Here is a 12526-nt window from a genome sequence, read left to right on the forward strand (position 1 = left end):
CTGCAATGTTACCCAGGGGAATAGTAAATGTGCTGTGCAGAAACCCTCCATTAATTCCTGCTCTTATTTAAAGTCAGCGTGTCCTTGCAGTCTCATCACCTCTCCTGCTTGTTGTCTATACTACTACTGGGAAATAAAATAAAAGTCAGCTTTTGGCTGTAATTACACGCAGCTGTTAATGCTGAACACTGCAGAGACGCCATGAGCAGACAGAACGCATAATGCAAAATGTGTGTGAGCCTGGGAAAACCGAGGATTTCCTAACCACTACCGTTTTTCCCCCCAAACCAATCGGTGCTGTGATTTATTACCCGGTAAACACGTGGGAATAGTATTTCAGCGCCACAAGATAAACAACTACTCCACTCCACGCACATCTCGCGATAGGGGACGCTCCCACTGTGCTCGCCTATTGTGAGAGTTTTCCAACCCTCGCGCGATCTCCGAAGTTTCCCACGCCTGTTGTTGTGGCGTCTGCCCTTTTCGCTCACTCTCTCTCTCTCTGTTGCTGCTACCCGCCGCCTCCCCTTTTTCTCTGTCTTCCTCACCCACCCCCTTTCTCTCCGTCTCCCTCGTCCCTACACCTCCAGTCTGCTTCTGTTGTCTCGGCGGATTGTTGGGCTGTGGGAGAGAAAGGATATCGCGAGTATTGGAGTTTTGGTGAGAGTTTGTGGAAGATGGCGCCTGTTGTGACAGGGTGAGTCTGAAATTCGGGGCTGGTGGTGGGGAGCGGAGTTGAAGAGAATACAAGTTATTGCCATGAAACAGCTTATTTTTATCCATGTGCTGTAGCCTGGGCACACTGCAGTGTTTTGGCTACTGGTCCACTGGCTAAAAGTCATTTCTTTGTCTGAGTGTGTTTGCGTGCGAGTGTTTTTTCTTTGACCAGTTAACGTTACTTGCCCGAGCTGACTGTTGCTGCAGTGTTTTTGTGAGCTAGCCCCGGCTAAGCGATACTTCACCCTCGGTGGTCTTTTTTTTCCCAGACAACGGCGAGCTGTTAGCTAGCGGGGCTAGCCAGCGAGCTAAACACAACCAGTGGGGCATGGTTTTGAAAACTCACACACCGCCTCCTTTTCCCCCCGACTGAAAGCAAATGTATAATTCATGGTGCTGAATTTGTTCCCGAAACGTGCCCACCGTTTAGCCGGGCAGCACGTTTGTACGAGTTTGAGTTCACGACTTAACACAGCTAGCTGTCCGATAATGGACGTCAGCTAGCGATATGTGACTGAAACACGTTGCGGCTTTGTGAGCAAGGCATCCTTTTTGGCATTGTTTTTACACAAATGTGGAGTGAATTCGAGGACGGCGTGGGATAGTTTTCGCGTTGCTGTGAATATTTAAGCCCGGAGCTGCCACACACAGCGAAACGCACGTACTTTTATGACTTCAGACGACAGTGCTGGAAAAAATAGTATTTACTACTCACACAGCGATCTGCGTGGAAACTCTGTTAGCATATATCTAATGAAAACCCTGATCCCACCGCTGGTTATCCATAGACGAGGAGTGCATCTTTGGACAAAATTGCACTGATAAACACCTTCAATGATGTGTGCCTAACCCTATCACCACTGAAAAACAAACCAGACCTGATTTAGTGTCGCATTTACAGTCTGTTGATGATAAAAGTGACATTTTCTTCCCTGGAGAACTCGAAATTAAGTCGTCGTCCCCCTCACAGATGAGCTCTAAATATTGGATAACCAGCTGCTTCTTCCAAGTTACATTTAAGCTTCTTTGTATCTCTGAGATGGATACATTTCCCCAAATTAAAAGAAGTTCATTAGGCTTAGTCCATGTTCAGTAATTGCTACTAGATAATACATCTGTGATAAGAATGTCAGCCTGGGCTTTTTAATGGGAAAATTGCCTTTATTAACATTTTCAAACTGCCCATTGAATTGATAGAGAATGTCAAGGGTATCTTTCATGTAAAGCAGGGCTGCCTTGTTTTTTTTGTACATCATTGCATCACTAGTAATATGATCATGTTATTGAACATAAATAAGCCTGGACCTGGTGTTTGTGTCCCAGTGAGCCAGTTTCCTTGACTCCATTTGTCAGTCTGTGGAGCAAGCCCTGATTAAAATTATTTCCCTGCACGTTAGGTAGACATAAACCCTTTTTTTTTTCACTGTTGAGGCTGTAATCCCCACAGACAGCGCAGTGGGTGACAGACATTTGCTGGGCTTGTTGGAGGTGTGTGTATGTTGGTAGGAAAAGGGGAGGTGGGGTAGGGGGAGCTGGTTTGCTGTGCATGTTCATTTGGGGCTTTCCAGCAGACCTGAACTGATTTCTGTTGAGGAGGGGGGTTGTAGGGGGAGTCGGCAGAGGGAGGGAGGGAGCTAGCTAGAGGGCAGGCGGGTCAGGTCTGGGTGGCTGGCCACCTGTCCAGATGATATCTCCAGATTCGTGCGTTTGGCTGTGTGTTTTTCTGCGAGGGGGGGGGGGGGCGGAGAGGGAGTGGGGGTCAGTGTGTGAGAGGAAGATGGGGTGGGTTTGTGTGCTCGGGCGAGAGAAGTTTAACAGAAAATTAAAGTGCCATAAGGGGTCTTTTTAGCTGATGGCAGGATGTGTTCACAGTAACGGTCGGTGGCATCACAGAGCCCGACCACAGCGCCATGCCCCGATTTGAATGGTTCTGGCTTTACATAGGGAGGGGCTCACAACCATGGGCTTGTTAATGGTATTATGACTCACTTGTAATAGTACTACAGAGAGGCTGTGGTTCTCTGTTTATGTCTGAATTTAAAAGTCGTAGCCAAGCTAAGACTGACTTCACTGTCACTAAATTCCGAAGTTGTTTTGTTTTTTAATATTTGTCCTGGGCCATAGTCTGTGTTGCATATATAAGGACCTGTGTTTGTTAAACGTTTTATTATTTCTGCCCAGTTTAGTTTGCTGTCTTGAAATCTGTTTATCAACCATCAAGTGTGTGTTCTGTGTCCGAACACCATTCGTGGCGTTTGATACTGGATGTGCACAACTGTTGGTGGCAGTTACTAATTAATCTGATCTTTATTATGTGCTGTAGTTTAGCTCACCTACCATTCCATTTGATATACTACTCCTATAATTGCCAAACGAGCTGTGTAGCATGGACAAAATCCACTGTATATTTCAAGTATCAAACACTCCATGTAGGCTTTAAAGGTGGCTGATAAGAGCTTGTAGCAACCATTAGCTTGAATTCATGTCAGTTACAGATGATTTGCATAGCCTTATTAAAGTGGTCTTCGCATACACGTCCTTCCTGTCATGTACCTTAGATCCAGTGAGGAATATCATTTTAAGCCAAACATACACTCAAGTCAAGTGTTGCAACTAACAGTTCTTTTGATTGTCGATTCATCATTTGATTATTTTCTATGAATTTCTATAAAATTAAAAAAAAAAGGTGAAAAATGTCCATCTGTGTTCTCCTCTCAACATCTAAGATGATGTCCTCAAATGTCTTGTTTTGTCCACAGCCCATATATTGAGTGTACTGTCGTAGAGAAGGGAAGAAACCAGAAAATAACCACATCAAATAAGCAGGAATGAGAGAATTTTGAGTTTTTTCTAGCACCAAATATTCAAACCGATGAATCAATTATCATGATAGGCGAACTGGTAAGACGTCAACCACTAATTAATTGCCAATGTCTTCTGTTTATATTAATATCTGTTTTGGATCCACACTTCAGCGCTGCGTTGGATGTAATTGTTGAAAACGGATAACACGGCAAGTAAAATTTATGATATTAGGACTGCACCAACAACTAGCCTATTGTCGCAATCAGTAATCTGACATTTCATTTCTTTTACAAAGATTTAAAACAGAGAGAAGGAGAATATATTAGATTTGAAAATCTGGCACTAGCAAATGTTTGGCGTGTTTGCTTGAAATTTGTCTCCAATGATTCATCAATTATCAGAGTACAATTTTCTCTCAGTTGACTAATCCTTTCAGCTCTCGTTGACAACTGTTGTAATACTCTAGTGTGTTGTCCACATGTGCAAATGAAACTCAAAATGTTCCTCCCCTGGTATAACTTGGTCTTACTCTGAATACTATGTGTTGCCACAATGACACAGTTGTCAAAAGTCCTCCCGATTACCTCCCTTCATGTAGGTGAGAGGCACAAAAACAAAAGTGGAAAAAAAGGGGACAGTGTTGCTTTCGTAATTTCTCCTCCCCTCTGCCAGAGAAGCTGATGAACCGATAGCTGAAAGAGCAGCACTGTTCACCTGGGATGATAAAAGCATGAATCACTTATTTCAACACTGCTCTGCCTTTGCTGTGCCCCTGGGGGACGGGATTCCATTTAGCCCCCCCCCCTTCCATTTTTAGATAGAAAAAACGATAGAGTCTTTCAGGCCAAAAGCCAAGCGTCTCCGTGCTGGTGTAATGATACCACTGAGCCTGTCTATGAGGCGCAAACCTTGTGTTCTTGCATTTGTTAGCAGGAGCGAATGAGTGAGTGGTTTGAGTTCTGCGGCTGTGTTGAAGGTGAAATAGTGTGTGTGTGTGTGTGTACCCCTACATAAAAGTAGATCTGTGTGTGTTTGTGTGTGTGTGCACGTGCGTCCAGTCCCCAGGGTCCTCTCCTCTTCCCTGCTTCCCTTTATGAAAGGAGAGGTTCAGAGAGAGCAGCAGATGTCGAAGCGCTGACCTTTATGGTGGCAAAGGCTCGGGCTAGAGTTAAAAGGCACCCCGCCTCCCCCGCTCCTCAAAGCATCAGCCCCATGTCCACACACACACACACACACACTCTCTCTCTCTCTCTCTCTCTCTCTCTCTCTCTCTCTCTCTCTCTCTCTCTCTCTCTCTCTCTCTCTCTCTCTCTCTCTCTCTCTCTCTCTCTCTCTCTCTCTCTCTCTCTCTCTCTCTCTCTCTCTCTCTCTCTGCTACCTAGGCTGCAAGACTGATGGATAGGTTAACGACAGAGATGATACAAGCCACCTGATCTGTGTGTCACCTCAGTATCCTGCAGCCCCCAAAGCTTTCCTATATCCGCCCAGAGCTGTGAAAATCTTCAAAGTGTGTGGTGTGTACGTGGGAGGGTGGGGTAGGGGGTGTACAGGCCAGGGGGGAAGCTGTACAGAAGTCGCAGGCAAAGCACCAAAGCAAATGCGCCACCGCCAGACATCTTTAGGGGGATTTATTCTCTTGCTTACAGTAGCCTATTGTTTTGGAAGTTCATGCATATCCATTACTTCACATGATTGAAATATCCCCCGAAGCCTACAGTTTCATTCAGGGTTCAGATTCGACTTGTTTGGTCGAGTGCTGATGGGGCCTCTTACAGCACCACACGCCCTGGTTGACTCAGTGTCTTCGTTCTCTTGTTTCCCCATTCAGCCTGTTTGTGTGCGTCTGTCTGTCTCAGGGGAACAACCACAGGAGACACCCAGGGGGATAGAAATGCACATTTTTGCGTAATTTGGCTTGGATCTCCTCCAGCTTGGCACTCCCCGTTCTTGGTCCTCAGCCACGTGCTCAAGTGTGCACCAGATATACCATCATAGCACATCTGCCTCATTCCTGCTTATTCTTAGCTAGGGTGGCACAGTTCATCTGAGTACGATCAAAATTGAATTGTGGCCAAAAGCAATATGCAAATTGTAAGCTGCAAAAAATGGCAAAAATCTGGTCATGACGTGTTTGTTAGTGAAGACCCCAACAAGTGAAACCCATCACATTTGAATAGTTTTAACTTTTGAAATTAAAGTTGTGATGGAAATATAATCATTAACATGAGTTGTATCGTAATTCAATATAGTATATATAATATAATTTTTTGGAGATGAATTGCAGGCTCTACACCCTCTGTGGGTATGTCATTACAGAGTCTACTTGTGAGTCGTTGACCCAGCTGGCCTTCATACATACTGAGGGCAAATATTGTGCTTATTACTCCTAATTACCTTTTTTGATAACTTAAATTACATGTTACTTTTGCAGTTCACATGGATAATTTATTGTATCTGTTTTGGACGAAAAAAATCTTAATTCTGGTAATTGGGAAAAAAAGCTTAATATTGGAATCCTCGAATTTATGAAGCTGGAACCAGCAAATGTTTGACGTTTTTGGCTTGGAAAAATGACTAATTCTTAGAGGATTATCAAAATGGTTGACAATTAATTGCCTTTCGATCGCCAAAAACATTAATTTACTATCTTGCAGTTTTAGTTCTAAGCAACGTCTCACATGCGACCTCACAGATTTTTTTCCTGCACAACTAGCCAATATTTGTGAACTGTGAGCAAAATTTCAGGCACATCCATGACAAACCATCCATGCACGATGAGTAGTATACAGTTGTTATTGGCCAACACATAAAGTGCAAGTATTGAAAATCAGTTCAGGAAAGAACATGGTAAAAATGATCTGTTGAAGGGCTTTTTTTGCCTAATGTCTCCAAGCCATGGGCCTAATAAAGGGTTTGGATTTCTCGTACAAAAGCCACGACAATGGGGCATTTATTTACTTGTGCAAGACTTGGAATGCATTAGCCTGAGCTCATACTTTTTTCTCTTGGTCTTCCAAAAAATCTTGCTGCTGTTTGCTTCGGCGAGGATGGGATCGGAACATTCTGATGTAAATCTAAAGCCAGTGTGGTTTTGAAAACAGCCCTGGCGTCATGTTTGATAGAGGCCCAAGTCCTCTCGGTGTTGTTGTTGGCATCTGCTTCCTGCTTAGCTAAGACAAGAGAGATGGAAAGCTAACACGAGGCAAATGTGACAGGCGGTGGAAGTACGTACCTATCCACTGACTCTTGTTTTGGAGTGGTTAGGCGTCTTTTCTCGCGCTCACTCTCCTCCAAGAGAGTTTCCTCAGCCCTTGCGTTCGCCTTTCCCTGCCCCTGTTCCTTTGCTGTTTGTAGCGATTACAGCTTCGCCAAGGGAATGGTGGTTTCTACTGTGTCAGCAGCTTTTGCCCCCGCTGTCCCTCCACATTCAGGATGTTTCATTCAGAAAACATGAACCAGTTCCCCCTGTCTGACTCCTGTTTGCTTTCATTCAGCTCCAGTGAACAAACTCTTACCTACTTCCTATGGTGGAGCAGCTGAAATTCAGAGGAAGACAACGTGAACAGTATTGACACTTATGTGTTTGTTCCTCTGTCTCTCTCCTTTGTTTTTCTTCATGTAATTTTTTTCCCCCTTAGGGATGTCAGAAGGAGGTCTGTATTTTGAAGCTGTCTATTACTGATGCCAGGCCTCTGATATGTTGTATAAGATGAGAATATGCTGCTCTAAGCTTCCAGGAGAATTCACCAGAGAGCCATGCTTAAAGAGAAAAGCTGTATTTTCTTATCCTGCTGGCCCAAATAGTTGCTTTGTTGCTCTCATCTGTGGTACTGAGGGCTCAGAAGCATTGTTCAATGGTCTCGCTGCTGTCAGAACATTCAGTCTGCTCTGCAACATCCATAGAGTGTGGCTTCTTCATCCCCTCAGAGGAAGGTTGCAAATAAATATACTCAGGTTCTCCCGTGTTGGGAAAGCCCCTAACGAAGCCACCTCCCACGGCTGTAAGCAACTGCCACTATTACTGTATTAGATAAGGAGGGAGTGGCAAGCAACGAGCCAGCCTGTAGTAAACCTCACTCAAAGAAATGTTGTTGCAGCCTTGGGACTGATAGTGGCATCATATAAAGTCTGCTGAGACCACAGAGCAGTATCTCATCCTCTTTAGGTAAATGGTTTGTAATTGATGAAGATATGACTTCATCTTCTGCTACTAATCGATCCTTTGACTTGAGATCGTTACAGCTATCCCATTGACTTTGCAAGAAAATGAACACATCAGTGCAGGTATTTTAATCAGACTTTTTAGTGGTACCTTGTCAAATAGATTGTACAACATGCAGATTCTGTGCAATGTTTCAACAATACGATTTGCCTTTCCCTACGTTTTGTTTCTTGCTCACAAATGCCGGTTGTTGGATATGAGTATTTGTATGTAAAGAGTTATCTAAGCTTGTGAAATAATATAATTTGCTGGCAAGCTTGTTTTACTGCACACGCAAGACAAAAATCTAACGCCATATGTTTGTTTCATAAAAGTAGCAATTTGTCATTTGGGAAATGTATATCGATACATCGTTATCACAATATGACACTATGTCTCTATCCATATATCTTGTAGAGGCCGACAAGTTGGCTGATGTTTGATATCCCTGATATCATCCATTGAAACACCAAAGTATCCTGCCTCCGTTCTATATATTTGTCACAAAGATTTGATGATTAAATTTAAGGGGTATTTGATAAAAAAAAGGTGTCTGTAAATCAGCCAGTGTATCAGTATTAATATTTGAATTCTATACTTCCTCCCAATTGATATCGATATTGCCCCCCAAAAAATCAAGTATCAGTTTGGCGCTAATATTATGATACATGGGTTCATATTTTATTAAAGTACCAATAGTTGTCCCAACAATGTTGTTGCAATATCAGTCTCAAGCTAATGAAAGTAATGGTTAGTTGCAGCCTATGTTCCGGCCCATGATTTCTGCAAGCCATCCTTCACTCCTGCCATTTTCTAAGGCAAGTGATGGCATCCAGGGGGAGACTAGCAGCCTGCATCTACCCTCTAAAAGTGAGAGGTTTTGAGAAAGAGCGAGAAGGGCATGAAAAGGAGTTATCAAGTGTCAGGAAAATATTCTAGAAAAGAACAAAGAGCGAGAGAGAGGGGTTGGGATTCCAGGAAAGGCACACTGTTATCTCCAAATGTTTCTTTGCATTGTCTGGTTGTTTAACTAAGGCTGCCGGAGAGTTTTGCTGAAGAATCCGCCTGGTGGCATTCCTGTGGCTGTTGACGTCAGGAGGCTTTGGCCTTTGCTTTAGAATCACAGTGAAGTAATAGACATGTGTGTCATTTTGTGGAACAGTCTATTGATTGTGGTTGAGGAAACAATGCTTTTTTTTCCTGAAGAGCTGGGTTGTTCATGTTGTGGTTGATCATCTTGCACTTGTGGCTGCAGCTTGATGTTCTTTACCGTTGCCATCATGTTGGAAGCACTGCACAAGAATGTACGTGAGGTTTCACATGAGCTCATGGAAGGAAACTAACTTGTTGGTTTATCCTAATAAGTCACCAGCAAAGTCTCTCTATTTATCACCCTGCTGGGTTTATTAGAATTGGACCTCAAATATTCTAACCTCAACCCCAACTCGCCTAAGCGTCTGTAGACAAATGAGCCCAGATTCGCCATAATTTACCAACTGGTGTTTTTTTTTTGATACACCTCCCAGTGTGAGAGTCGAACAGATTTTACTTTTGAAAGCATTCTAGGTTCAAGACAAATTGGTGTGTGTGGTCGGGATTTAGGAAACCATCCCTTGTCTCACATCTTGTTAATGACAGAGTAAACTATTTTAGAAAGACAGCATGTTTTAAAGAGGAACATGTAGCAGGAACAACAGCCCCCTTCCCCACCACGATAGCAACAGTGAAACCAGACAGCAGCCCTGAGCTAACAAAGTCAATGCTGAACTGCACATACACATACATACATACACACACACACACACACACACACACAAGTGTGTCGCGGTCTCTACATTTGGTTTGGTTTGCTGAGGATCATCTCACAGCATGTGGGCTAAAGGTCAGGTCTCTCTCTCTCTCTCTCTCTCTCTCTCTCTCTCTCTCTCTCTCTCTCTCTCTCTCTCTCTCTTTCTCTCTCTCTTTCTGTGTGTGTGTGTGTGTGTGTGTGTGTGTGTGTGTGTGTGTGTGTGTGTGTCGCTCTCTGTTTCTGCCAGGAATTCTATTTTTTTCTCTTGTTGCAGTGCAGCCGGTCCTTTGAGTGGTTTTGAGGCAAGGGCAGGGCAAGACAGTGGTTAGTTTGCCTGAGCTGATAGATGTCCAGAGAGACTGTGGCTCGTTTTTGACAGTCCCATTTTTATAATTAAAGCTTGTACGCTGGAAAGATACAATCATATACTTGTAGAGCTGAAATGGCTAGCTATTTAATCGATTAACTGGCAAGTATTTTGATAACCTGCTATTCATTTCAGTAGTTTTTCTGGTTTTAGCCCCTCCAATTGTGAAGATTGGCTGCTTTTCTCTGTCTTATATCATTGTTTCCAATTATATTTTGGTTTTGGAAAGTTGGTTGAACAATTCATTTTAAAACCAAGGCGAGGGCTGCAAGATATGTTTAAAAGATATATAATATTTAACCCTAATGATCCGTTATTCATTACAATTTTCATTGTCACAGAAAGAACTAGGCATTTATTTGTCTTTGAGCCAGATAAACGTGTGTTGTTTTCTTACATCTGGACAACCAGATTCACCACAGTACCTCATTACAATGCTGTTTGTCACACATTTTAACTTAATCAAAAATTTGCAGCCTTTTTAATCTCTGGTGTTGGACACGACAGAACAATTAATCAAGAAAAGACTGCATTTAATTAAGCTAAAACAATTACATGAATGATCAATTAGTTGATGACATAAAATTATTAAGCAGCCACTTAGGTACTTAATTAACTCACCATCTTTTTTTTCCAAGCTAAATTGGCAAAAATTTCACATGTTCGCACTTTTTATATTTGAATATTTGCTGTTTTTCTTACTCAATGAATTGAATGTGTTTGGGTTTTGAACAGTTCGATGCCTTTTTTTCCGCTCAGACAAAATTAAGAACATATTTGCTTGATTCATCAGTAAATAAAAAGTTGCAGCGCTGTAGTCTCAAGGCCACCCCACTAGTTATATGATGAAGAAAAGTTCCCAACGAACCCATCCACTATTCAAACGGCTGCATGATTTGAAACACCTGGGTGCTGAGGTTGAGGAATACTGACTCATCAGGAGTTGCTTTAGTGTGAGTTAATCAAGGCACAAATACAAGAACTGGTCTGGGCAGTGTGATCAGTGCCCGTGGAAAATAAATGGGAGTGAAATTCAGTAAGCAGGCAACAGCGTTGCATAGTGAGTAGGACGGCCACCTTTCAACAAGGCGTGTTGTGATGACAAGCATCTGCCCTGCTAATGCACCCAAACCCCAACAGCCCCAGTGAAGCTAACTGCTCAGAGCTTAGTGGAATTGTGATCGTCCTTGTTGTGTTTACAAGTGTAATAGGAGAATTTAAATAAAGACGGCAACATACTTCAGCTTTTTTGAGATGTAACATGTAGGATATGTCGAAGGTAGGTCCAAAACTATATGGTGTAGCAAAGCTGCTAGGTGCAACTCTCCACACTCTATGCTCTTACTCTTCAGCTGTAGTGACTACATGCCATTAGCAGGTTAGCTCAGTTAACCTTGGACCCTGTGGTGTACATGTAGCCATGTACAAGCAGATTATGTTTTCACTTCTGTCTGTTTGGTGGGTGGTTTGTCAGCAGGAGTACAAAACTAGTGAACAGATATCCATGAAAATTGAAAGTATCCAGAAATGTGTTTTCTTTCTTTAACGTTGCAAGAAAGGACTCATTTCAACAATGAAAAATATTAGGTGTATTTGGGTGTCTATTATCATTGAGTGGACTTCTAAGGAGATGTGTCTGCTCTGCTGAATGCCATTCTAGTTTAAGAGATTGTGATGGACATTTTTCACTACTTTATGACATTTTCATGGACAAAACAGTGTGCTAGGGTTTCAGCTGCTTGCTTGGTGTTTTTTTTTCAAACAAAAGATCAGAATCCAAAGAAATTCAATTAATCATCACAAGAAAAAACAGCAACATCCTCACGCTATCTGGAAGAGGTGATGAATTTGTTTTCATTATAGCTGCTGATTCATTTTCTTTTTCTGTGCCAATTTTTAGCTTGAAATCCAAGAGTTTGACAAGGATTGGATAGATTGCTCTGCAAAGTGAGAAGTTTAAGTGCAGAGCAGTTTCTTTGTTCCTTCAAGCAATGCATGAAAAAGCCACTGAGCTTTCGCAAGGCAAAGGTGCACCAACACATGATTTATAAAAGGGAATCAATGGTTGACACTTGTTGACTTGTGGTCAGCCATGTGTTTTGCAAACAAATGTGCGCAAACAGAGTGAAGGCCTCGAGTTTGATCCTCACAGCAGCCAGTGTGGTTGTCATATCCTTTACCAGACACATTACCTGCCCCCTCATTGTCGGCTGTTGTGCACAAGAGCACAAGCTACAGTAGTGCTGCTGCGGTCGATCTCGACAACTCACAATCCTTTCCCCCTGGGTTCCCTCTCTTGTTCCAGCAGTGAGTCATCAGCTCAGCAGAGAGTGAGAAGCGGGGAAAGGGGAGCTGGAAAGGGTGGTTCATTCAGGGTTCAAGGCTCCCTCGACTCGTCCCTCGCTCCTCTCTCCTGACAGTTTCCCCAGAGCACATGACCCGTCTCAACCCTAAACCCCGGCGTTTCTGCGTGGCTCTTTGGCTACAGTCACACTTGTCACTTCAGTGCAGTTTTTTGTTATGAATGTCTAATTACGTGAGATCACTTTCCTGTGTGTCTTTGCGCTTGGCGGCCCGAAAATGTTCTGTTCTGTGTCTCCTGCGGCTGTGTTTACTTAAAACAGCCCACGTGACGTTGTCTTGTTCT

At 43.0% G+C, this 12526-nt stretch overlaps 1 protein-coding gene across 2 annotated transcripts in view; it reads left to right on the top strand.

Moving 5' to 3' along the window:
- The first annotated feature begins 450 nt into the window (after nucleotides 1-450).
- The window catches only part of rbpjb (recombination signal binding protein for immunoglobulin kappa J region b), a 48602-nt gene continuing 36526 nt past the window's right edge, over nucleotides 451-12526 (top strand). The window contains exon 1 of one of the 2 annotated variants that reach the window (XM_037111713.1): nucleotides 451-697. In XM_037111713.1, the coding sequence (XP_036967608.1) occupies nucleotides 678-697 (20 nt within the window). In that variant the 5' untranslated portion in view covers nucleotides 451-677. Of the gene's footprint in view, nucleotides 698-5017; nucleotides 5037-12526 lie in introns of those variants that run through there. The other variant, XM_037111715.1, reaches the window with a different exon arrangement.

The sequence above is a fragment of the Acanthopagrus latus genome, chromosome 10 (genome assembly GCF_904848185.1).
Source record: "Acanthopagrus latus isolate v.2019 chromosome 10, fAcaLat1.1, whole genome shotgun sequence".
NCBI classification, from domain to species: Eukaryota; Metazoa; Chordata; class Actinopteri; order Spariformes; family Sparidae; genus Acanthopagrus; species Acanthopagrus latus.